This window comes from Emydura macquarii, unplaced genomic scaffold (genome assembly GCF_026122565.2).
Source record: "Emydura macquarii macquarii isolate MOO-44397 ecotype Brisbane River unplaced genomic scaffold, CSIRO-AGI_Emac_v2 contig_2897, whole genome shotgun sequence".
Taxonomy (NCBI): Eukaryota; Metazoa; Chordata; order Testudines; family Chelidae; genus Emydura; species Emydura macquarii.
In genome coordinates, this window is record NW_027133034.1 from 45,855,315 (window position 1) to 45,878,090 (window position 22,776).

The 22,776-nt window shown below is 43.9% G+C and overlaps 1 protein-coding gene across 1 annotated transcript in view; it reads right to left on the reverse strand.

Annotated features, from left to right (window-relative positions):
- ZFYVE16 (zinc finger FYVE-type containing 16) overlaps positions 1–21,353 on the reverse strand; it is a 61,184-nt gene extending 39,831 nt beyond the window's left edge. Inside the window, exons 1-3 of the mRNA XM_067569217.1 lie at positions 21,217–21,353; positions 2,852–2,960; positions 160–2,414 (exon numbers count right to left, since the gene is read on the reverse strand). Of these exons, the coding sequence (XP_067425318.1) occupies positions 160–2,414; positions 2,852–2,921 (2,325 nt within the window). The 5' untranslated portion in view covers positions 2,922–2,960; positions 21,217–21,353. The remainder of the gene's footprint in view (positions 1–159; positions 2,415–2,851; positions 2,961–21,216) is intronic.
- Between the last annotated feature and the right edge of the window lie 1,423 nt (positions 21,354–22,776).

A 22,776-nucleotide genomic window follows, 5' to 3' on the forward strand; every position in this document is an offset into this window, starting at 1 on the left:
AGGTTGAAAACCACTGTTCTATGGTAACAACAACCTTTTACGGATCCCTTAGTCTGCAAACACCATGGGGTCCACGGACCACAGGTTAAAAACCACTGCCATAACACAATACATTCATTGTCAAAAGCAATTAATGCAAAGCATTTTTTCATAACTTACTTTCCCACAGGCACGACAGTGGTGTCTTCTTTTTGTAAATGTGAACTTGACTTGGCAGTTCATGCAGTTGGGTGCCTCTGAATCGGGAACCCAAGGTGGCTGTTTCTGTCCCAGAACTAGAGGTGCTTTAACAGGTTCTATGCTTGCAGGTAGTTCTGCTTCCAAGTAGTTTTCTGTATCAGACCGACTACATTTGGAGTTTATGTCAGTACTAGTTTTGGTTTCTGAGAGAGGGGCCTTTGAGGGTATAGAATCCACTTCCTGGAATTCAGTCCTATGCATATTTGGTTTACTGAGCTCTCTCTCACTTACAGTTCTTTGAGAAAGATTAAGCAACTGTTTAGGTCTAGCACCTCCAATATGTACATTCTGATGGCTAAAAGCAGGGACTGGTACTTCAATACTAGTCTCAGTTACATGGTTAGAGGCCTCTTGTTGAATAGGATATGTACTTTTTTCTGGTGGAGGCGCCAATTTATATTCAATATCAGCTATTCTACAAGTACTATTAATACTGGAAATCTCCCCAATCTCCTCCAGTTTTGCTTTTGTTTCTGAATCACTGACCTTTTTTAAATCTAGGTTGTCCACATTTACTAAATTAACTTGATTAGCATCAAACTCCAGCAGATCATCCATATCTTCAAAGTGTTTTGAATTATTGGGCTGAAGATACTGTCCAGATAAGAAGGCATCAAGCTCAGCATCACTAATCAGTGCATCACTTTCAATAAAATCTTCCTCAATAGTTAAGTCAGCTAAAACTGGACAAGTAATACTTTGATCATGACTGTCAACTATCTGAATACCATCAGCACACAGCTCAATTTTAGACTCTGCAACAGGGACAGCAGCAGCCATGTGGATTTGGGGAGAGTCACCTTTATTAATTTTGTTGTCAGATTCCCCCTTCTCTCCAGCTATAGTTATAGCTTCTTCTACAAAGCAGTGACTGATTTGATTTAGATAGCCTTCCTGTTCAGAAGATTCCATCTTTCCATACAATTCCTTATTGGGGAATCCACTCTTAAAGTTTCCTGCATGCATAGTCACAGTATCACTGATAACATCTGCTCTTTCATTTTGAGGTATATGACCACTTTTGTCTTCTGTTACAACTAATGAACCACATATGGATACAGCAAGTGGAAAACATGACAATGAGGTTTGGATATCTTCAGCAGTTACATGTGAAGCTGAAACACTGTGTAATATTTCATTGGTATTAAGTTCTGGACTCCATACCTTTTCTTCTGCACTTTTTATCTTATCTAATACTACCCTATCCTCTATTTGAGATGAAGAGTCTGGTAAAACACATTTTCCAGATAATTTTAAATTGCTTTTGTTTAACTCAGAACTCTTTGGCAGATCAGAAGGCAAGGATTCCACACTACCTTTATCTTTTGAAACTACATTTTCATTAACACTCTCTCCAGGTGCCTCTTGACTTATCACACAGCTCAGACTTTCATCTTTTAATGATTCGGAAGGCAGCTTTTCAAGTATTGCATCATCTTTGGAACTGAATGCATATGGGGTCTGTGATGTTACAAAGGCAGATATAACGTTAAGGCCTGTAATTTGTTCCAGCTGATTCAATACCTGATTATCCTTTAAAGTTTCTGTCCTATTTTGACCACCACATGAGTCTGAGACCTTTGCTTTACCATGATTGTGTGTTTTAAAATCCAACTGGCTCAACTCTTTTGTTGCAACGTGTCCCGCATCTTGTAATGTTGAGTCCCCACCATTCTGTTGCTCTGTGCTTGAAACACCATTGAAACCTACTGACATACTACAAACTGTAGCTGGTACTAAAGATAAATCAAAGCCAACTAAGGAGTCCTTGTTGCACTGGAAGTCATCTGGCTGCAGCTTCTGAATATCTTCATGACTACTTGTTGCATGGATCAAATTACCTGTGTCACTGATGAGATCACATACAGGTATACTACACCTCCCCAGGCTCGAAGGCTGAATTTCATCTGAAGCACCACCATCCACAGTAGACAGAAGATCGAGTCCAGTGACATTTTTCTCATTTTGTGCTAAGGAATTCAGTTCAAAATTTCCTTTGTTTGCTGTAACCTGACTGGCTAGAGAGAATTCTTCTGATGTAGTGCAACTGCTAACATAGTCTTGCACTTTTGATACTAGGGATGATACAGGTTGTAAGGAATCCAATTCTGAAGAGACTGAATGCTGTTTTGAATCGCACTGGTTTGCAGCTGTTCTGTAGCAGTCAAGTTCATCTAATTAAAAAACAAAAAGATCAAAAGTAAAACTGGTTCCTCATGCTGCACTCCCACCTCACAAAAGCTTTCTTCAAACTAAAGACAACATTTATGAAGAACAGACCAAATTACCTTCACTTCCTCTTAATCTTAACCAGGGGCGTGTGCATATATTTAAATTTGACCCCTTTTGGAGGGGCATGTTCTGTGTACCCTCCTCTCCTCCTACCCCCAGAACTCACTCTTTCTGCCCCCCTCCCCTCCAGCCGCAGCAGGAGCTCACTCTTTCGCCCTCTCCTCCTGTGGCCAGAGTTGTTCTGTGTCCCAGACAATTATTTAGGAGGGAGGCATGTCCCTATTTGCCCCCCTGTGCATGTCCCTGGTATTAACCATTTAAGTTTGTTTTCCCCATACAAAAAAAAAAAAAAAAAAAGTAGCACAAAGATCTAACTAACCTGTATTTTGCTCAAATTCATCAAGTAGTTTGTCCAAGTCACAGACTGCTGCTTTAAAATAACTGTCCATTCTAGTTATGGCTCTAGAGAACCTTTAGTCCTCTTGTACCTATAAAGAAGAATGTGATGTTTCATTTATTGAAAGAATTGGGTGGCAAACTGCTTACTGAATCACCATTAAAAATGCTCTTTTGAGAATGAGAACAGTTTTATATTTTACAATGAAATATTTTCTTGCAAATTTTAGAGAGTAGCCCCTTCCCTTCTCCCCATATACACAGTCCAAATCTATAAACACTGCAATGAAAAATCCTTTATTTCAATATGTTGTCAAGACAGAAAGAAACAAAGGGATTTAATTGGCCTTGCCAAAACTGAATCATTTGAAGGCAACTGCTGTAGCATCACAATTTCATAGATTCAAAGACTTTAGCGTCGGAAGGAACCACTAAGAACAGACCCCACTAGATCATCTAGTCTGATCTCCTGTGTATCACAGGTCATTAAATTTCACCTAGTAACCCCTATACCGAACTCAAAAACTTCAGATCAAACCATGTAAGTCCTCAGGAAACTAAACTGAGGTGTGACACAGGCAGAAGACAGTAGAAACTGAGGTGCCACCAATGCCCCAAGGAAGGCAAAAAACCCAGAACACAATTAGCCAATTGTATTGGGTGGAAAAATTCCCTCCTGATCCCTGCAAGCGACCAGCTGAAACCCTGAAGCATGAGATTTGATTACAGTCAAAGTCTTCATGCAGGCTGCAAGTGTTATGAGAATGCAGAGGGCAATGCAAAACTTCTTGTTCTCTCCATGGCACATTAAGGGAAGGCATGAACAGTGGGAGTCACAGACTGCAATGCCTGACTCCTGACCCCCTACAGAATATAGAATTCCTCCCAGAACTGGATTAAAGCGTATTTTTAGAAAGATTTCTAATCTCATTTTAAAGATTCCAGGTAAGGTTGAATCCACTATCTCCCCTGGCAAACAGTTCCAATGCTAGGAATTGCATCTTATTTCAAGGATGAATTTGTCCAACTTCAACATCCAGCCACTAGATCTTGTTATGCCTTCGTCTGCAAGACTGAAAATCCGCTTACTATCAGATATCTTTTCCATGTGTATATACCTATACACAGTGATTATGTCACCTTTCAACCTTCTTCTCAATCAACTGAGTAAATTGAGCTCCTTCAGCTTTGTGTTGTAAGACTTGTTTGCCAGGCCTGGATTATTTTTATAGCCCTCCTTCTAATTCTTTCAGTACTTCCATAACCTTTTCTTGAAATGTGGACACCAGAACTGTGCACAGTATTCTAGTAGCAGTCTTACCTATGCTGTGTACAGAACCAAGACCACTTCCCTACTTCTCCCTGATATTCCCTTTTTATAAATCCAGAGATCACACTGGCCCTTTTTTTGCTCATGCTGAGGTGGTGATCTACGATTGCTAAGTCTTTCAGTGAGTTACTGCGTTCAATACAGAGTTGTAGCCAGCTTTCTATGTTCCCAGATGTATTACTTGCATTTGGCTGTATTAAAAATGAAGTTTGTTGGATTGTGACCATTGAACCAAGCTATACATGTCATTCTTTAACAGTAACCTACCCTGTTTGTTGTTCAATATTCTACCAATCTACCAACTTTACCAGCAAAGATTTTATAATTAAATGTATTAGATGCAGGAAGAAAATGAAATGCAACTGTTATTTAGATTTATTACCTTCAGTGCCTCCTGCAAACGTATACATGCACAGGCAAGACTCACCAACTCAATTATACTTGAGCACAATAGCTAAGAAACTTTTTGAATAGTGTCTCCTTTGGGTTACTATCCTCCCAGCAATGCATTAGTCACTGCACTGACATGCAGTATTCTTTTAGTGGGCTGTGTGACTTGTCAACCCTCTAGCATAGACAGCAGTAGTGCAAATTTCCCAAATTGTTTTAACCCCATTCCTTTCATGTCATCTTTCCTTGCCCATTCAATCATCTGCTTCTGTGTCTAACACGGCAAAACATGACAATCGGTATCAAATGCAGTGGTTATTTTGTTATGTGGTCTGTGACAAGTGGGAACTTGATTGAGACCACAAATTCATTTCATATAGGCAATGAAGAGTCTTCAGATGGCAACAACTTTCAGCTGTTACTCATTTGATCTAATCTGAACTAATGACATGGGGCACAAAGCTTATCATTTCTATTAATATCTTGAGAAACATAGTCCAAGACAAAGCTATTTTCAGTAAATATTTCTATTTTAATGTTTTATCTGCTTTAGTTATTTTATACATAAAGACAGTTACAAGCATTGAGCGAAAAATGATAGTACCAATACTAGACAGATGGGCCTAGAGTAGACACAGTGCCTTCTTCTAGCCTCAAGTCAGTCTTCAGTAATGACTATTAACTTATTCCTTTTCATGATAAAATATTTCACAAGGTCACTGTGCACAAATAAGATTTTTAGAAACATTACACTACAGTTTTCTTTTTATGTAAACATTCATTTTAGAAGTTACCACTTCATGTTCAGAACTTGTATGAGTTGAGCACCTGTACACTTGGTTTTAGTCTTATCACAATTTTGTCCTCTTATAAGAAGGAATATAAATGCTCATACCTCCAGCATGAGCCAACCATAACTGATGGGGGTTAGGCACAAACTTCTCCCGAGGGTAGTTATTCTACAGTTGTCCATTGTGGGGTTTTTTGTACCTTACTCTGAAACACCTCATACTGGTCACTATGAAACAGGATACTGAACCAGAACTCTGATCTGACACAACATGGCAATTCTTATGTTTCTATACTACTAAATATTCAAAAATAAAATACCAACACTGCCTTAATAAGTGCGTAGATTTTGTTCCAATTGTTGTATTATCTTTCTTTTTATTTTACTGAGTCTAGGAATAACTTCAACTCTGTCACTTCCACATTCATGAAAAAAACCCACTACTTAAAAATTGACATGCACACTAATAAAAATCACTGAACAGCTTTATGAACATTGACTTTCAATATCAAAGCTTTCAGTGTTGTTATATAATGTACGATTTGCAGCACTGAACACTGCAACCCACCTACAAAAACCTTGTAATTGAGACATATGATATCACCTATGAATTATGAGAAAAGTAATGCTGTCAGACTGCAGAATGAAGAAGCTCATAGAGAAAGAAGTTAAATTATCTGAATTTTGAATCTCTTATTTTCTTTTGGGGCTCCAGCACAGTGGTTCTCGCAACTATTTTTTTGGTGGCCTCACAGTGCAGCCACAAACCCTTGCTGGTGGCCGCATTGACAATTTTTCCTAATATACTCAGTTAATGTTAGGAAAAATTAAATAAATATGCACATATACATGTGCAAATAATAAGTTCTGGGTTTTGATGCATCAATTGTGTGGATCAGAATATTAGCAAAAGTTGAGGTCTTTGAATGGAAAGGCTACCTCACTTAAAGGTAAGTGGGGTGCATGAAGAACTGCAGCTCCTGCCAGGTGGCTGGAGGGAGTTACTTGTCTTTCCCTGCAAAGTAGCCAATCTGGCTACATGTGCAGCAATTGCCCTGAGCCACCTGGCAGGAGGCGGGGGGGTTGCTTTGGGGGGGGGGGGAGAACTGCAGCTTAGGCAGGGGGCTGCTGGGGGTCACTTGCACGGTTGCAGAGAGGGGGATGAGTGAGTGAATGCAAAGACCCTGGAGGCAATTGAGCTGCTGGCAGGGAGGGAGGGAGGAAAGGGGGGGTGGATGCCAGAATGGCAGGGAAGGAAGCGGGTGGAAGTCGGGAACCAGAGGCATTGGCGTGGCCGGCGGGGGGGAGTGAGTGAATGAATGCAAGGAGTCAGACCCTCAGGCGGAGACAATAGAGTGGCTGGCAGGGAAGAAAGGGGGCAGGAGGGTGCCAAAATGGCAGGGAGGGGGAGTGGGAGTCGGGACTCAAGGCAGCTGGGGGAGTCGGGACTCAAGGCACTGGCGGGCAGCCAGTGGCTGGCAGGGAGGGGTGCAGACCCTGAGGCAGACACACCGGTGGGGGGGCACCTACCTTGGCACTGCAGTCCGGCAGCTGAAGCTGCTTCTGGGAACCAAGGGTTGGGGATTATTCACCCTGCAGGGGCTGCTCCCAACAAGTCCCGGCTTGTGGTCAGGTGAAACCTGGCTGGGACAGGTGGACCCTTGCCCCTCCCTCCCCAGCTGCTCATGGCGGCACAGAAACCGCCTGGTGGCCACATTTGAGAACCATTGCTCTAGCCAATATATTAGCCACTCAGGTTTCAGTCTCCAGAATTAAGCTCTGGAAAACCCTGTCAGTGGAATTACAGCCCTAAGTTACCCATTTACTGTAACTGACTACTTGAACAGCTTTTATTAGAATAATTAAAAATACAGTAAGTATCTAATTGCACACCTCCTGATGTTTAACGTTTAAAAAACTTATGTTTAGAGTATTTAAACAGACAAGATAGGACTAGATAGCTTTAAACAACTGTTTTATCTTTATTAGAGCTTGAATTTGTGCATCTGTGACAAAATAAAGATATAAGATTTTAGTTATTTTTTCTAAATAACTGAACTGTTTACTGCTCAGCCCAATATTTACATTAAAATAGAAAGGAAACAACAGATAAGATGTTTTTCATTAATAGCTGCTCACCTCTTGAAGATTCATGGGATTTATACATTTTACTGATTGAAAAAAAATGTTAAGGGGTATTATGGCAGAGTGAAGAGGACGACAAAGATTTGCATGAGAACTCCTTTAATCTCACATTCAATCCACATCTTTTCTTAGTGCATAAACCTCTCTGGAGAAAGAACTGTCCTTTGTATTTGGAAGCAGCAGGCATAACAAGGACTTGACCTTTAATTATGTTCCTTGACAACAGAAACTAACATTTATCCTTAATTGGCTGTAGAACACAAAGAAGGAGGTTACTTACTGTAACTGATTGTGCTTCAAGAGGTGTGGTCCCTATCTGGACTCCAAACGTGGGTGTGCATCTGCACCATGCGCCAGAGTCGAACCTATTTGAAGTAGTTTGTCTTCCAGTGCGTGTGTCATACGTTCACCACGTGGTGCGTCCGAAGAGTTACAAGACCACATGGGTCGATGCCCCCTCGGTTTCCTCTTACCGATGGACACAGAACCCACAGCAGAGTGGATGGAGGGTGGGATTGGAATCCAGAGAGGGACCATACCTCTTGAAGAACCATCAGTTACAGTAAGTAACCTCGCTTTCTTCTTCGAGTTCTGGTCCCTACGTGCATTCCAGACGTTGGTAGCATAGCGAGCAGTAATCAGGTGTCAGTCTTTGCAGTCCTCCAAACTGCCATGTCCATTGCCGCCGAAGTGGCTATAGCGTAATGAGCTGTGAATGTGGATAGAGGACCACATCATGGCTTTACAAATGTTCTGCCATGGGACATCTGCGAGGAGGGTGGATGTGATGGCGTGTGCTCTTGTGGAGTGAGCTGTTATGCCCAAAAGTGGATCATCTTTGGCGATAGTGTAACATTTGGTGATACAGCAAGAAATCCACTTAGAGAAGTGTTGAGAGGAGAGGGCATGGCCTTGAGTGCGTTCAGCTATTGTAACAGAAAATTTGGGAGAAACTTGAAAGGCATCGGTGCAATGGATATAAAAGACAAGCATGCAACGGACACTGAGGGATTGCAATATGCTCTTTCTGTTAGAGGAGTGTGGTTTTGGATAAAAGGTTGGAAGATAGATTAGTTAGTTGAAGTGGAAGGGAGAGGCTACCTTTGGGAGAAACTTGGGATGGAGTCACAGAGAGACCTTATCCTTGTGAAATACAGTAAAAGGTGTGTTCGCCATAATGGCTGCAAGTTCACTGACCCTACGGGCGGACATGACGGCCACTAGAAATATCAGTTTCATGGACAGGTAAGTAAGCGAGCAGGTGGCCAGGGATGCGAAGGGCAGTTTCATGAGGCTAGAAAGGACAAGGTTGCGGTCCCAAGGAAGACTAGGTTTCTTGACCTGAGGGAAGGTGTTGAGGAGACCACAGAGGAATCGAGACATAGTTGGATGGCTGAAGATTGAGAAGCCATCTACAGGCAGAAGAAAGGTGCTGAGTGCCACCAGGTGGACCTAAATCGAGGAGTGGGCAAGGCCTGAGCAGCGAAGGTGAAGTAGGTAATCCAAGATGACTGGTATGGACACACGTTCATCTGATTGCTCGTAATTTGACGCCCACCCCATGAATGGTAGTAATTTGGCCTGGTAGCAGGCTCTGGTAGTGTGGTGTCAGCTGCAGGTGAGAATGTACCTCACTGGCGTGAAGCACGCAATGTCTATCCGCGAGTCCCATCCAAATACCAGGCCATGAGATGTAGAGGGTATTGATTGGGGTGGTGGATTTGGCCCTGTTGTTGCATGAGGAGTTCCAGAAAAAGGGTGAGACATATTAAAGCATGAGTGGAAAGGCAAAAGAGCTCTGTGAACCAGTATTGACAGGGCTAGAAAGGGCTATGAGCATGAGGATTGTATGGTCCCTCTTTACTTTGCTGAGGACTTGTTGGAGAAGTGGGATGGGTTGAAATGTGTAACAAAGTCCTGATGCCCATGGGAGGAGAAAGGCGTCTCCCTGTGAGTTCTACCCGAGGGCTGCCCTGGAACAGAAGAGGGAAGCTTGCAGTTGGTTGGTGTTGCAAAGTCGTCCCATGTCGGCATGCCCCACGACTGGAATGTGGAATAAAGAGTGGGATCATGGATCTCCATTCATGACTCCAGTAGAAGGAGCAGCTGAGCATGTCTGCTAGGGTGTTGTTCGTGCCTGGTATGTGGATTGCACGTAATGTGATGTTGCATCGTAGACACCGGTTCCACAGGCGGAGTTCCTCTCTGCAGAGTTGGCAATCTGGCTCCTCCCTGTTTATATATACAACTGGCATCATGTTGTCTGAGAGAAGTTGCACATGTTTGGAGCAGACAATTAGAAGAAGTGCCCGACAGGCCCATATGACTACTCATAGCTGTAGGATGCTGCTTCTCTGGGTGTCCATAGCTCCTGTGATGATTGACCACATATGTGGGCACCCCAGCCGACAAGTGAAGCGCTCATAGTTAGAGTAATTTTGGGCATAAGGGGCTTGAACGGGGTACCCACCATTACTTTGGTTTGGTTGTGCCACCATGCTAGGGAAGTTACCACCATGGGTGGAAGGGTGATTCATTTATTTACGTGGTCCCTCTGTGGGTCGTACACTAGGCGTAGCCACAACTGCAGGCATCTCTCATTGAGTCATGCATGTGGGGTGACAGCAGTGCATGCTATCCTGTGTCTCAGGAGTGAAAGGCAATATTCGACATGTGTGCAGGGACAGTGCCGTAGGTGTGCAATGAGGGCCTTGAGATTGGTAAAGCGGTCTTTTGGTAAGAAGGCACAGGCCTTCCCAAACTGTAGGCAAGCTCCAATGAACATGAGTTCTCTCGTAGGGATGGAAGTGGACTTCTCATTGATACAGATGCCCAGACTGGCGAGAAGTTGTCATAAGGTTCAGATACTGTCAATAAGGTGTTTGCAGAATGATGCCAACAGGAGCCAAACATCTAGATATGGGAAGAGCGAGTGACCCAGGCGTCGCACATAGGATGCGACCAGTATGAAAACCTTTTTGAAGATAAGTGGTGCAGTGGCTATGACAAATGGGAGGACATGGAATTGGTAATGGGTATGCCCCACCATGAAGCAGAGGAACTTGCGGTGGTCAGGGTGAATGTTCACATGAAAATATGCATCCTTCATATCGAGAGCTGTGAACCAGGCCTCAAAGGAAAGGGAGGGGATGATTTGTTGAAGGGTGACCATATGGAAGTGGAATTTTCGGATATATCTGTTCAAAGCCCTTAGAGCCAAGGTGGGGCAAAGGTTCCTATTTTTCTTTGGTATTAAGGAAATAAAGGGAGTAGAATCCATGGTCCCGATAATGATACAGGATGTTTTCTATGGCTCCTTTTGTGAGGAGTGCATTTGTTTCCTTCCGTAAAGGGTTCATGGGGGATGGATCTGTAGATCTATGTTGGTGGGGGTGGCAGAGAGGGGAAGTGGAACTCTATGTGGCATCCCCAGTGCATGATGTCTAATATCCACCAATTGGTGGTAATCTAACTCCAATCATGCGCAAATTGAGCAAAATGGCGTCCAAAAGGTGTCTGGAAGGCCAGAGGAAGGTGGTGAGGTTTGCAGTTCTGTGTTAAGGAGTCAAAAAAGGGCTGTCTTTGGGGTTGCTGGTGGAAGGTAGAAATGGTGGTGGAAAAGGTGGCGGCAGAGAACCTAGGTCTCTGGGAGCATTAGTGGCAGAAAGGTTGTTCTTGTCGTGCGGGGGGGGGTGGGTATAGGTAGCGCTGGGAGGAGGCTCGGGCAGGATATCAAGGCCTGAAAACCGGCCTGTTTTGATATTGAGCTGGGGCCGGTGTGTAAAGGTCCAGTGATTGGAGTGTGGCTCTTGAGTCCTTCAGTGAATGTAGACTTTCATCTGTCTTATTACTGACCAGCTTAATGTTGTCAGAAAAGGCAAGTCCTCCAAGGTCGTTTGGACTTCCTTGGGGAACCGAATGTCTGGAGCCAGGAGTCCCTCCAAAGTACCACTCCTGAAGCAAGGGGGCGTGCTGCTATTTCTGCAGCATCCACTGCCACTTGGAGAGAGATCTTAGCCACCAATTAACCCTCATCTATGAGGGCTTTGAACTCAGCATGTCTGTCGTCAGGTAAGGGGGCCTGAAAAATCCAAAAATTTAGCATTAAATTTAAAGTCATAGTTTGCCAGTATAGTCTGATAACTGGTGACATGGAATTGGAGGCCTGCTGAGGAATAGACCTTTCATCCGATCAGATCCAGTTTCTTAGCTGCCTGGTCCAATTGGGTGGTCCTAGGATGTTGCTGTCTCACCCACTGAATAGCCACTTGAACCACAAAGGAATGAAGCAGGGATGTAAGAAAAGGAAGTTTGTTTTCTTAAACGACACAAAATAATGCCTCTCAGCCCTTTTGGGTGTTGGGGTGCACAATGCTGGAGTATGGCAAATCATCTGGGCTGGTTGTAAGATCGCACTAGGATTGACAATGCCACCTGTGAAGGGCACGTTGGCTGAAGAATATCCAGGAATTCATCCTGGGGGGTCTGTGATATTTTCAGCCTGTAAGCTGAGGGCCGCAGCCATCCTCTGCAGGAGGTTCTGGTACTGTCCGTGATCATCTGGTGGAGAGAATGATGGAGGGATGAGAGCCTCATCCAAAGGATGATGCACCAGTCAGGAAGAGTTGCTCTGATGGTTCCTGATGCACTGGTGGTACCAGCGGTGCCAACGGTGCTCTGAGGTTCATTGTACACAGAGGGAGGTGCCGTATATTTCGATGGGGGCCTGTAACATACAGGGGGAGGTGGCACTCTCCAATCATAGTATGGGTCCCAACCATACCCATAGAGTCAATGTTCTGCATGGGTAGATGGTCCCTGTGCATACTGTGACCAATGCCCATGCGTTGATGCATACATCTATGGACTATATGATCTCACCAGTGAGAAAGTTTGGCCTAGGTCTAAAGACCAATCTGACTCAGATTGTTCTGGAAAGGGCGGTGCCATCAGATCAGGTGGAACTGGCGGTGTATGTTGATGCGGAGGCTGGCAGTAGAGAAGCAACGATTCATTGGCCTGGGATAGTTGTGTGATGCCAGACAAGGCTTGCTGTCGCAAGGAGTCCTCCAAGGGCAGGAATAGCTCCACTGTCTGTGTCAGAGACGATAACCTCATTAGATGGACATGGCAGTGCTTGGGGCTCCCGAGGAATGCCTGTGGTTGAGGTGGTTGGCACCGATTTGTCAATGTGCTTGGTCTTACATTCCATTTTGGATCTTTTCAGTACTGGTGCTCTGACATCCATCCACAACCTTTCTTCCTGTTATTCCTAGCTCGAGGAGTGAGCACCGTGTTTCTATATGGTCCCTCTCAGAGAAGCACTCTTACGCACACGGCTGTGTTTCTTATGTGGTGGAGTTTGCACAGTATCATTCTGGCAGGAGATGCGCTCATTGCTGATGCAGATGGGCGCTGCGGCAGCTCCACCTCTTGGTGCGCATGTGGACGCATAGCATGCTCCATGAGATGTTTCCTGATTTTGAGTTCCCGCACCTCAAAGTCCAAGTTGGAAAGGAATGGCAAATAGAACAGCAGGCTACTATATGAGTTTCGTTGAGACAGTGCAGGCAACGCTGATGGTTGTTCCTTACCAAAAACAATCTCAGGCATGTAACAGTTCTTAAACCCAACTTGTTTGGGCATAATCCCCCTGAACGGTTCAGACGTCCCAAGGTAAAACTTGAATAAGTACTATCTAACTACTACAACTAACTAAAAGACTACTAAGTTCTAATTACTAAATTCTACGTATGTAGACCACCTAAATTCTACGTATGTAGAACATCACAATTTTTTTTTTCTATGCAGCATGAAAGGTGAAGAGGAATGGTCTGACTCTGGCCATGTGGCGGTAAGAGGGAACTGAGGGAGTATTGACTCACACTGTCTCATAACACCTCGGATATACCACGTGGCAAAGGCACAATGCACACGCAGGCCAATGGAGACTATTTCAAACAGTTTTGGCTCCAGCGCATGGCATACATGCATATCCATCTCTGGAATCCACACAGGGACCAGCACTCAAAGAAGAACAAACCCCTCCCTCAGAGGGCTGAATGCATTACAACTTTGGATCACTCCTAGCCTCTACCAGAACGTGAGCAGAAAAAAAAATGCATTGCAAGAGGCATGACTTACATGGTTGGAGAAAGAGGCAGAAAGAATCTGGGAGGAGGAAAGGCTGCTTGTGATGGGAAGGCGAGATTTGCAGTAAGCAACCATGTGGAATTTTTTTTGTGTGTGTGTGTGTGGTGAGGGAAGCTTGTGTAACAAGTCCCACTTGAATTGAAGTTGTGAGGAGCCTGCATATGTAGGTGAATTCTGCCTGTGTTTGTGCACTTGCTTGATTATGAAAGGAACACTGTAGAGAAAGATTCTGTGAGCATGCAGTAGAAAAGCATGTGTAATTTATGACTCGGAAAGAAGCGTATGAATGTTTTTGGTGGGGGAGACAGATAGCAAGTGAGACAAGATAAAACTCGGGATAGTACAGAGAAATCAGGAATTGAGAATACAAGATAAGAAAAGAGTACAAGAGGGTGAGGGAAGAGACTGGAAACTTGGGGGAAGGAAGATGAGAGCACAACATAGGAGAAGACAGACAAGAAGGAGAAAACATAGAAAAATGACATCAAAGGAGGAAAATAGACTGAAAAGAGAAAATATCAGCCAGCAGAAGAAAGGAAAAACTAGAGTTAAGGGAAAAGAACATGTAAAGGAGATAAAGTCAATTTTTACTTAACAAAGGGTAGGTGCAAAGTGAGACGATAACCAACCAAGTTTTATTTATTTATTTTAAGGGATTGCTAAAATATGCTATAGGAACAGAAATTCACCTACAGCCAGATCCAGCTGTTCAAGCTGCCCATCTCCCAATTTTATCTTTAGGTGAAACAAAATTCTCCCCCACTAGTTTCCCCACTTTTTTCTGTGGTTGCCTGCCTCCACAAATGTCCCAGTTTTTGAAAGATATGGTCATTTGTAGATGACTGTCCCCAAAGAAAACCCAGCCATTGCAGAAAGTTGTGCTGGCAATTCAGTATTGGATGCTCTTTCCTTTCAGCCAGTACTGAACTCCCGGCATGATACTGGGGAAGAGGATGTGGGGGCAAAAGGCAGATCTATATGGTTGGAGTTATCAATCCATTCATTTTGTAGGTGAAGCACTGTTATAATTAGGCCTACAAATTTACCCTAATACAGCTGTAAGCAGTAAGCAAAAGTTTATAAAATGTCACAATAACCTGTAACAACAAATGTTGATGGGAAAAGGTATGAAAGGGAGACAAACACTGAATTAGGCCCAACGAAAAAGGCCTACTAATATTACTCAAGAACTTGTTTTAAGATCATACAAGGTAAATAAAAGAAGTGTGTGATCAGAAGTCAGTGAATAAAAATTGATGTCAGAAATTAAGACTAATTGTTTGAAAAAATAGGGGATGGGCTATTCCACCCATCACTCTCCTTTTGGAGTCCTTAAAGAAAAGCTCTGGGGAGAAAAACTGTCTACTAACGTGAGTTTGATCATCATGGCTGTCACCCCCATCATTTCTGGGGCCTTTGTTATTTTACTTCTGAGAGACATCCTCACCAGATCAGGCCAGAGAGAGAGAGATCCAGATGACATCACACCCTCCACCAGAGCTGGCTGAATCCCAATCACCACCTGGGATGTGAGACTGTGTCAAACTCCCCACCTTTCTACCTCTTTGTGTGTTCTTTTCCTTCCCCCCCTTACTACTTCTCTTTTCTAACCCTCTCATTTTTCCTTTTGTTTACTAGGAGTCTGGTTTAGCTGGCCAAGACCATATATTTTGCAACACTGTTGTGACCAGAAAGCAGCAACTAAAAGCAGTGCTCTAAGCTCTTACCAGCATTGGGCTGTTTGCCAGGTCTCAGAGTGGCTGATAAGACCACGTGCTGTGCCTGTTTTTCCAGCAGTAAGATTGCAAGTGAGAGAGTCAACACCAGAGAGAGAAGCTGCATTTTCTCTTGTGGGTTTTTCACATTTTGTCTTAAAGAAAATGGGATCATACTTAACAGCAACAACAACTCTAGTCATCTCAACTAACTTCTCTTTTCCTCAACAAGATAATTATTCCCATCTATACTACCATCTAATAGACAGTTAAACAATGGGTTTTTTCATTCTAAAAATCTCTCTCCAGTTAAAAGGCAAGAAAGGATGTTGTTAAAAGTAAGCCTTAATACCTTGCAGGTCAAGCATTTGAAATGCTTTTCCTTCTTTTCTTTATCTTTAGTAAATGGTTACAAGGATTTTTAATGGTGTTTCTGCCATGGTATTACACAGGCAGAGGTCTCTCTATACCAAACCTTGAACTTTGTTTAAAACTGTTTAATGTTGGAACGTGATTGGGTTATGCTAACACTTTTCATTCCCTGGGCCTATTTATTCCATCTAAATCAGTGGTGCTCAAACTTTTCCTGTCATTGCCCCCCTTACCGCTAATGAAATCTGTCCACGGGATCCGCCTTCATTACTGCAGAGTTGGCTCAGTCAGCAGAGGAACTTGGCTGAAGGCAGAGCAGGGGACAGAACTGGGAATGGAGGCAGAGAAAGGAGGAGGGTGCAGCGGAACTGTGGTTGGGGAGTGGCTGTAGTGGGAGGGAGAAAAAGGGGGGCAGAGAGGGGCTGAGGGAAGAGTAGGGGGCAGAGCCACGGCTGAGGGCGGAGCTGGGCTGAGTGGAGCTCCTTCCCCATCTCCTGGACAGGCTGGCTTGGCCCCACCACGCGGAACCCCCCGCCCACATTCCTTCACCTCCCTTGTGGGTGCACCCCACAGTTTGGGGACCACTGATCTAGATTAATACAACAGTACAACATATGGGAGATAAGGGTGCTTGCTAATGTATTACAGAAAAAGTGTACCATTTTTCTAGGTAAACGTTTGTTCTACTTGAAAACAAACCCACCTTAAAACCCATACTCTTTGTTTTAACTTACCCTATCACCTTAGGACTATCCCCAATTTACTATCTTACCCAAATTATGTATTAGAAAATAAATCATACAAAAACAACTGCAAAATCAGCTAGTATACGTGATATGTACTAGTAATACACCTATAAGCCAGAAAGTCAGTACATGTAAAACAACATGTATGAACTACAGAATTGAAATAAGTTATATCTTTAAGAAAAGCCTTTGGAAACAGTATATCTTAGAATATACTAGAAAAGCTGGTCAAGAACCCTTAATTCCAACCAAAATTTTTAAAGCTTGATAAGCAAAAAGCTTAAGTAGAAAACAACACAAGCACTGTGAATCTGATCAGTCATATCACATGACAAAGCCAGACCTCAAGAAACTCCTGCTACAGCACTTTACATTCCACAAACAAAGACTTTACCTAGTTCAAGCTGACATCTGAGGAACTGTACATACTCTGTCCACAGGATTGCATTCCTCTGAAGCAGTGGTTCCCAACCTTTTTGGCTTGAGGGCTACAGAGAACACTTTTACAACCCTGAAGGGCCACCAGTCTCCGCCCCCTCCCCCCCTTGCATTGCAGCCAGATGGAAGGAGATCAACAGGGAGGCTGCCTTCCTCCTTGCTGATCTCCGGTCCCTTTAGCTGCAGCAGTGAAACCACACCAGTCCTGTAGCCCCGTGCACTCTACCTGGGTCCCTAGACAGTAGCTCCCGTCTGCAGCCAGGGGGATGGGAGATCAGTGCTCCCCTCCTTCTGGCTCCAGCATGGATTCCAGCACCTAGGGACCCAGGCAGAGCGCTTTGCTCTCTGCTGGAACTGGGGGAGGGGGCGTTCATCTCCCCTCCCTCCGGCTCCAGCAGGGACGCCACCAGTTACGGACACAGGCAGAGCGCTTTGCCATGCTCCCTGCTACAGCCAGGGGAGGGGAGCGCTTATCTCCTGTCCCCTTTGCTTCAGCAAAGAACCTGCACCAGTCGTTTAGCCCCGCAGCAATGTGCTCCACCTGGGTCCTTAGGCAGCAGCTCCTTCTGCAGCCAGTGGGAAGGGAGCAGTAGTCCACAGGCCACGGGTTGGGAACCACTGATCTGAAGTATAAAGCATGTTAACACTTGAAAAATAGCTGTAAACAGCAACTTTAAATTGTAATAACTGATTTTATATTTTATAGAAGACAGGTACATGATGACAGTTCAGTTTTCAGAAAGTAGCCTCTCTTAAGGGCTTCCCAGTCCATCTTTTTTTTTAAAAAAGGAAATAATGTTTTTGGAGGCAAGACCCACCTTCCTTTTGAGTTTTGTAAATTTATAGACTAGCCATAGGTCAAAATGACAAATATCTATCCACTCAATCTAGGGACCAAAATAGTATTTTAGTGTTTAATATTAGTTAACATTTATGAAGGCCTTTTTTTGGGGGGGGGGAAGACGACACGACACACTATGGCCCTGATCCAGAGACCCATCTTTGTGGGCCCCACTGGCTTGCTTCAGTAGGGTTCCATATTTTCACAAAGGCCCATCCCGAAGATCCACCTGCAAGATCAAGAACTATATTATTTAACAGAGCATGCTAACCCAGCTGTAATCCAGGTTTAAATGGATGGAAGAGCATTCATACACAAATGCTATGCCTTCACTGCAAAAAATGTGTTTTTAACATCAAGTTAGCTATCTGGATACAAAAATCTTACTGAAGACAAGGCAGGGAGGGAAGAGCTACCTGTCCTCTGTCTCAACAATAATTTTACAACAAGATTGTTCTCTAAATCTGTGCAACATCGCACTGTTAAACCAGTGCAACTCTGTGTTTAGACCAGATCATTTTCAAACTTTCTTCACTAATTTTTATGGTGAAATAAAAATAAAATGTCAAGAATGGTATCAAGAATGGGCTGTTTTTCCTCCCATCCCTAAGAGTCCCAACAATTCCCTTATGGATCACTTCTTCTCAAGTATTCCCACACTTCAGTAACTGTCATGCAGGACTTCAAACATGGAGGTACACAAAGTTCTGTTTGTCAACTGCCTTTGGAGCTCATTAATACTGCTATTTATTTCACAAAAGTTGGTCTAATTCACTACTATCAGATTACTAATTCAAAATCTCCAGATATAAGTGTTAAGAGCCGGCTAGCGCAATCCTTGTTGAGCAATACAAGATATTACCCTTCCCCACAGGTGTGGTGCTTGCTTTCTCTGTAAAGTTACTGGCTGAGTTAGGAAAAAGAGGTAGAAGATGTGGAGATGTTTTCAAACATACAGGAAGCAGGACACACGAACACTTTTAACTGCAAGAAAATGTTTGGAAGTAATGTCTTCATGCTTAAACTAGAGTGTACAATTTCCACTGACAAAGGTTTAATTAAATTATACAAAATACTATAGTTCATGAGATAAAATAATCTGACATCTTTGGCCTCTTAGCACTTATTATATGGTAAGAGAAATGAACCCAGAAATATAATGCCTGAGACCTGGTCTACACCCAAAACTTAAGTTGACCTAGCTATGTCAATCAATGATGCAGTTAAGCTGACCTAAATTCCAGTGTAGATACCATTAAGTTGATGGAAGAAACCTAGATACTGCCTCTCCAGGGAGTGGATTTACTACAGTGACAGAGAAACCCATTCCATCACTGCAGTATCTACACTACATCAGTGTTGCTGCAGCACAGTCACTGTAGCACTCACAGCATAGACATACCTTCTGTATTTTCCCCTTTCCCAATACCAAAAAATTTGTGAAAGTCTTTTGAACATACAGAATAGAAAATGGTACAAAGTAAGCAATGCAGTGGGAAGAAATCAACCATCCAAGGCAGATCACTTGTTTTCAATTTCATTGTTGCAGGACCCCAACAGAACAGCTGCACCATCAATAGCCAGTCCAACAACTGAAAAATGCATTTGCTGACAGAACAATTAAGTCTCTTACTGACTGTGTCTATTGCTCCAATATTCCTATCCGCATCAGCTTTCATTACTCAGACTTGGAAAACAAGTCATAGGAGTACTATTATTTCAACAATTCTGACAGATGACCAACAACTCCTCAAACAATCTAATAGCTAAATGTTCTCCTGCTGTTGCAGATTCCCATCTTTTGTGATAAAATATGACTACTTACCATCATGTGTAACAATTTTGTATTCGAAAATGTCTGTATGACCCAACCCTAGAAGTTAATAATTAGGCAATTTTAGACACTGTTGGGAACCTTTAACTGAAATATTCATTCTTCTACAATAATACACTATTAAGAATCATCTGGGTGCTAACCCTGCAGTTTCAGAAATTAAGATACATGTATTTTAAGATAGAAACTGATAATAGAATGAATTTTTATAGACTTAAAAAAATACTTATGCCACTTCTCTACCAAAAAACTATCATGTACTCTACAAGCTAAGCTGCTTTACATATGCATTCTTAATTAAAATCACTCAACTGTTGGTCAACTGTACTCACTAATCTATTTTGAACAAAATAGAGCATGAAAATAGAGCAAAACATCAGTTTATACTTCTCCAATAAAGCAATTGAAAACCAACGTTCTGCTTTCTATGGTATATTTGTAACACAATTCAACAACCTCAATTCAGGAGAGTAATCACCTATTAAGCAGCCTGTGGAATGCAAATTGCTTCAATCCAAATTAAACATAACCAAAAAAATAGCTAGTCTCCACAGTAACAATTTGCAAACCAAGTTCCAGCTGCAATATTTAAGGGTGGTGTTGGGTTTGCCAACTCATTTTACTCCACTCCACCCACAAATTTTCAAAGGATGTAATTAATCATTTACATTATATCTGCCTAGATTAAATGGTAAATTCCTTATAGTAGAAACTCTCTTTTTACATTTCTAAAATTTTCTATTTTATAAAATACTTTGCACATCTAGCAAGCTACATAGATCATTCATGACTACTCATGAATCTTTGTTACTAAACTATAAGAAACACGGAGCATAGACTAGAATAAACTACCCAGTCTCTAAAGGTTTTCAGTCTGAAACAGGAACAGCCAACAAGAAATTAAATGTGTTCAGAGACCACTCATTTTTACACCCCCGCTGGACATAAAGTTACAGTGTCTAAAAATACCGTAAGAAAGAGAAGCCAGCTGCTGACACGCAGAAGGAACAGAAAGAAGAAAAAGCAGGAAACATTATACTATGATCCTGCAGCAGTGGGGTCTCCCTGTACTGGAAACATTATTAGAGCTTCCTCAAATGAGGAAGAAAGAGCCGTGGGGCAGGGTGGGAGGGCCTGGTGAGAGCTGGGGGCTGCCTAACACACACCAGAGAGGGACAATGAAGCCCCATGGCTCCCACAAACTGGGAAAGCTTTCTCGGGCCCTTTGTCGAACAACTGAAGCCCAGTGGATCCTCCGCCCTCACCCCCCCCCCCCGACACTCCTCATCTCAGGAACGGGGGGAACTAAACCACCCCTCCCCCAACGCCCTTCATGCCGGGAACGGGGGAGGAGATAAAACACCCCTCCCCCCAGTAGCCCCAATCCCGGCAGGCAGGGGGCTAGGGCGGACTCCCCTCTCCTCCCCCCATTACTCGGACGGGGAGACAGGGGCACCGAGCCCATCGGACGCTGCGCGTCTCCGCGATGGGCTTCTACCCCGCGCCTCGGGGCAAAGGGCTGGATCCCAGCCGCCCACCCCTTGGGGTCCCCCCTGTTAGGAGCCTGAACCCCCTCCGGCGCCAGCTCGCTCACCTCATAGGCGCCCCTCGCCCGCTGGCTCCGGGTCGGGGACAGCCGCCTCACAGAGAGCGACCCCCCGCCGCCGCCGCCGCTGCTGCTGCTTTCCGCTTGTTTGCGTTTCCACGGGACTCGCTCAGATTTCTCCGCGCATGCGCAGATCCTGGTTCTCCTTGGCCGGGCGGAGGCTGCGACCATTCCTACGAACTTCCTTTTTGCGCCTGCGCAGAATCCTCCCTTTCCCTCTTGAGAGGGGTCTTGGCTGCTGGAGGGTGAATTCCTGGAGAGTATCTTGCTGTGTGGCGCAAGGCGGCGTCCGCAGATCCCCGCCAGCCCCATTCACAGCAGAGCGGAAGACCGGAGGCGCTGCAGAGGAAAGACTGGAATTGGAATCCATTTATTTTGCAAAATCACCTTTCCAGTTCCACATCTGCTCCTGGTAGCTGACTCCAGATGGGTCCAGGCACAAATCTTACACCCGTTTAGTTAAAATAGCATTAATCTGTTTAGGGACACACACAGACAAACTGATTTAAGTGTGGCCACACAGCAGCCAGCCCAGGTTCGGCTAAATCAGTTTGAAAAATGTCAGTGCAAGTTTTGTGTGAAGACCAGTCCTGGGTTCTTGTCCCACCTCCTTAGATTCCTTGGAGTGCAACAGTTTCAGTATAAATTATGCACCAAAAACGACATTAAAAGACTATTTCGGTTGCAAAGTCAAAGCACTCAGAAGTTAGGAAGTGCCAGAATTCAGGTTGTCTGTGCACTTCTAATTTGGTCACCTTGTGTGTATGCATTATGAGACAGGCTTTAATTACATGATCACATGCTATTTTTTCAGTGGGATCCCCTATCCTTGGGCAAGGCGACTGAGTTGAGAACACTGGCGGGTGGAGGTTAGGACTGGCTGAATGAAGAGACTAGGACTGGGCTTTAGCCCCAGAATGTGAAGGAGACTAGGCTGAGGGGAAGGAGAACAAGAAGAATGGACAAGGATGGGACACAAGGATTGGCTGGAGGGACAAAGCCTGGAAAAGTCTGAACCATAGCTCATGCTACCCTCCAAAATCTGCTGTGGAACCCGATGATTCCTAAATCTCACCATTCCTCTCCATTCATGGCTGCAAGTGAAGTCAATAAGAGTTGTGCTTTGTATATATCAAGGATACATGAAAAATCAGGCACTAGGTGACTCAAATTGGGCACCCAAAATAAGTGGACTCTTCTGAGCTTCATCTCTCCTTGCCGCCGTTCCTCATCTGTAAAATTAGGGTAATAATAGCCTGTCACCTCAAAGGAGTGTTATTAAGAAAAAATCATTAATGTTTATGAAGCACTCAGATGCTACAGTGATGAGTGTCACAGTTTCAGGGCAACTACATGTAGTTTTCTCCCTCCATTGTCCGTGGAGGGCATCCACTTAAAGGTTTCTGGCTCCGAGCCATCACTTCTCCTGGGTCGAGACCCACATCTCACTACCTCCAGACTAAGGGTTTTAAGGTTGCACAGTTCCTGCCTTACAATGTGATATCCCCAGCAAGCCAAACTGCTTAAACAGGCCAGCATCTGCACTAT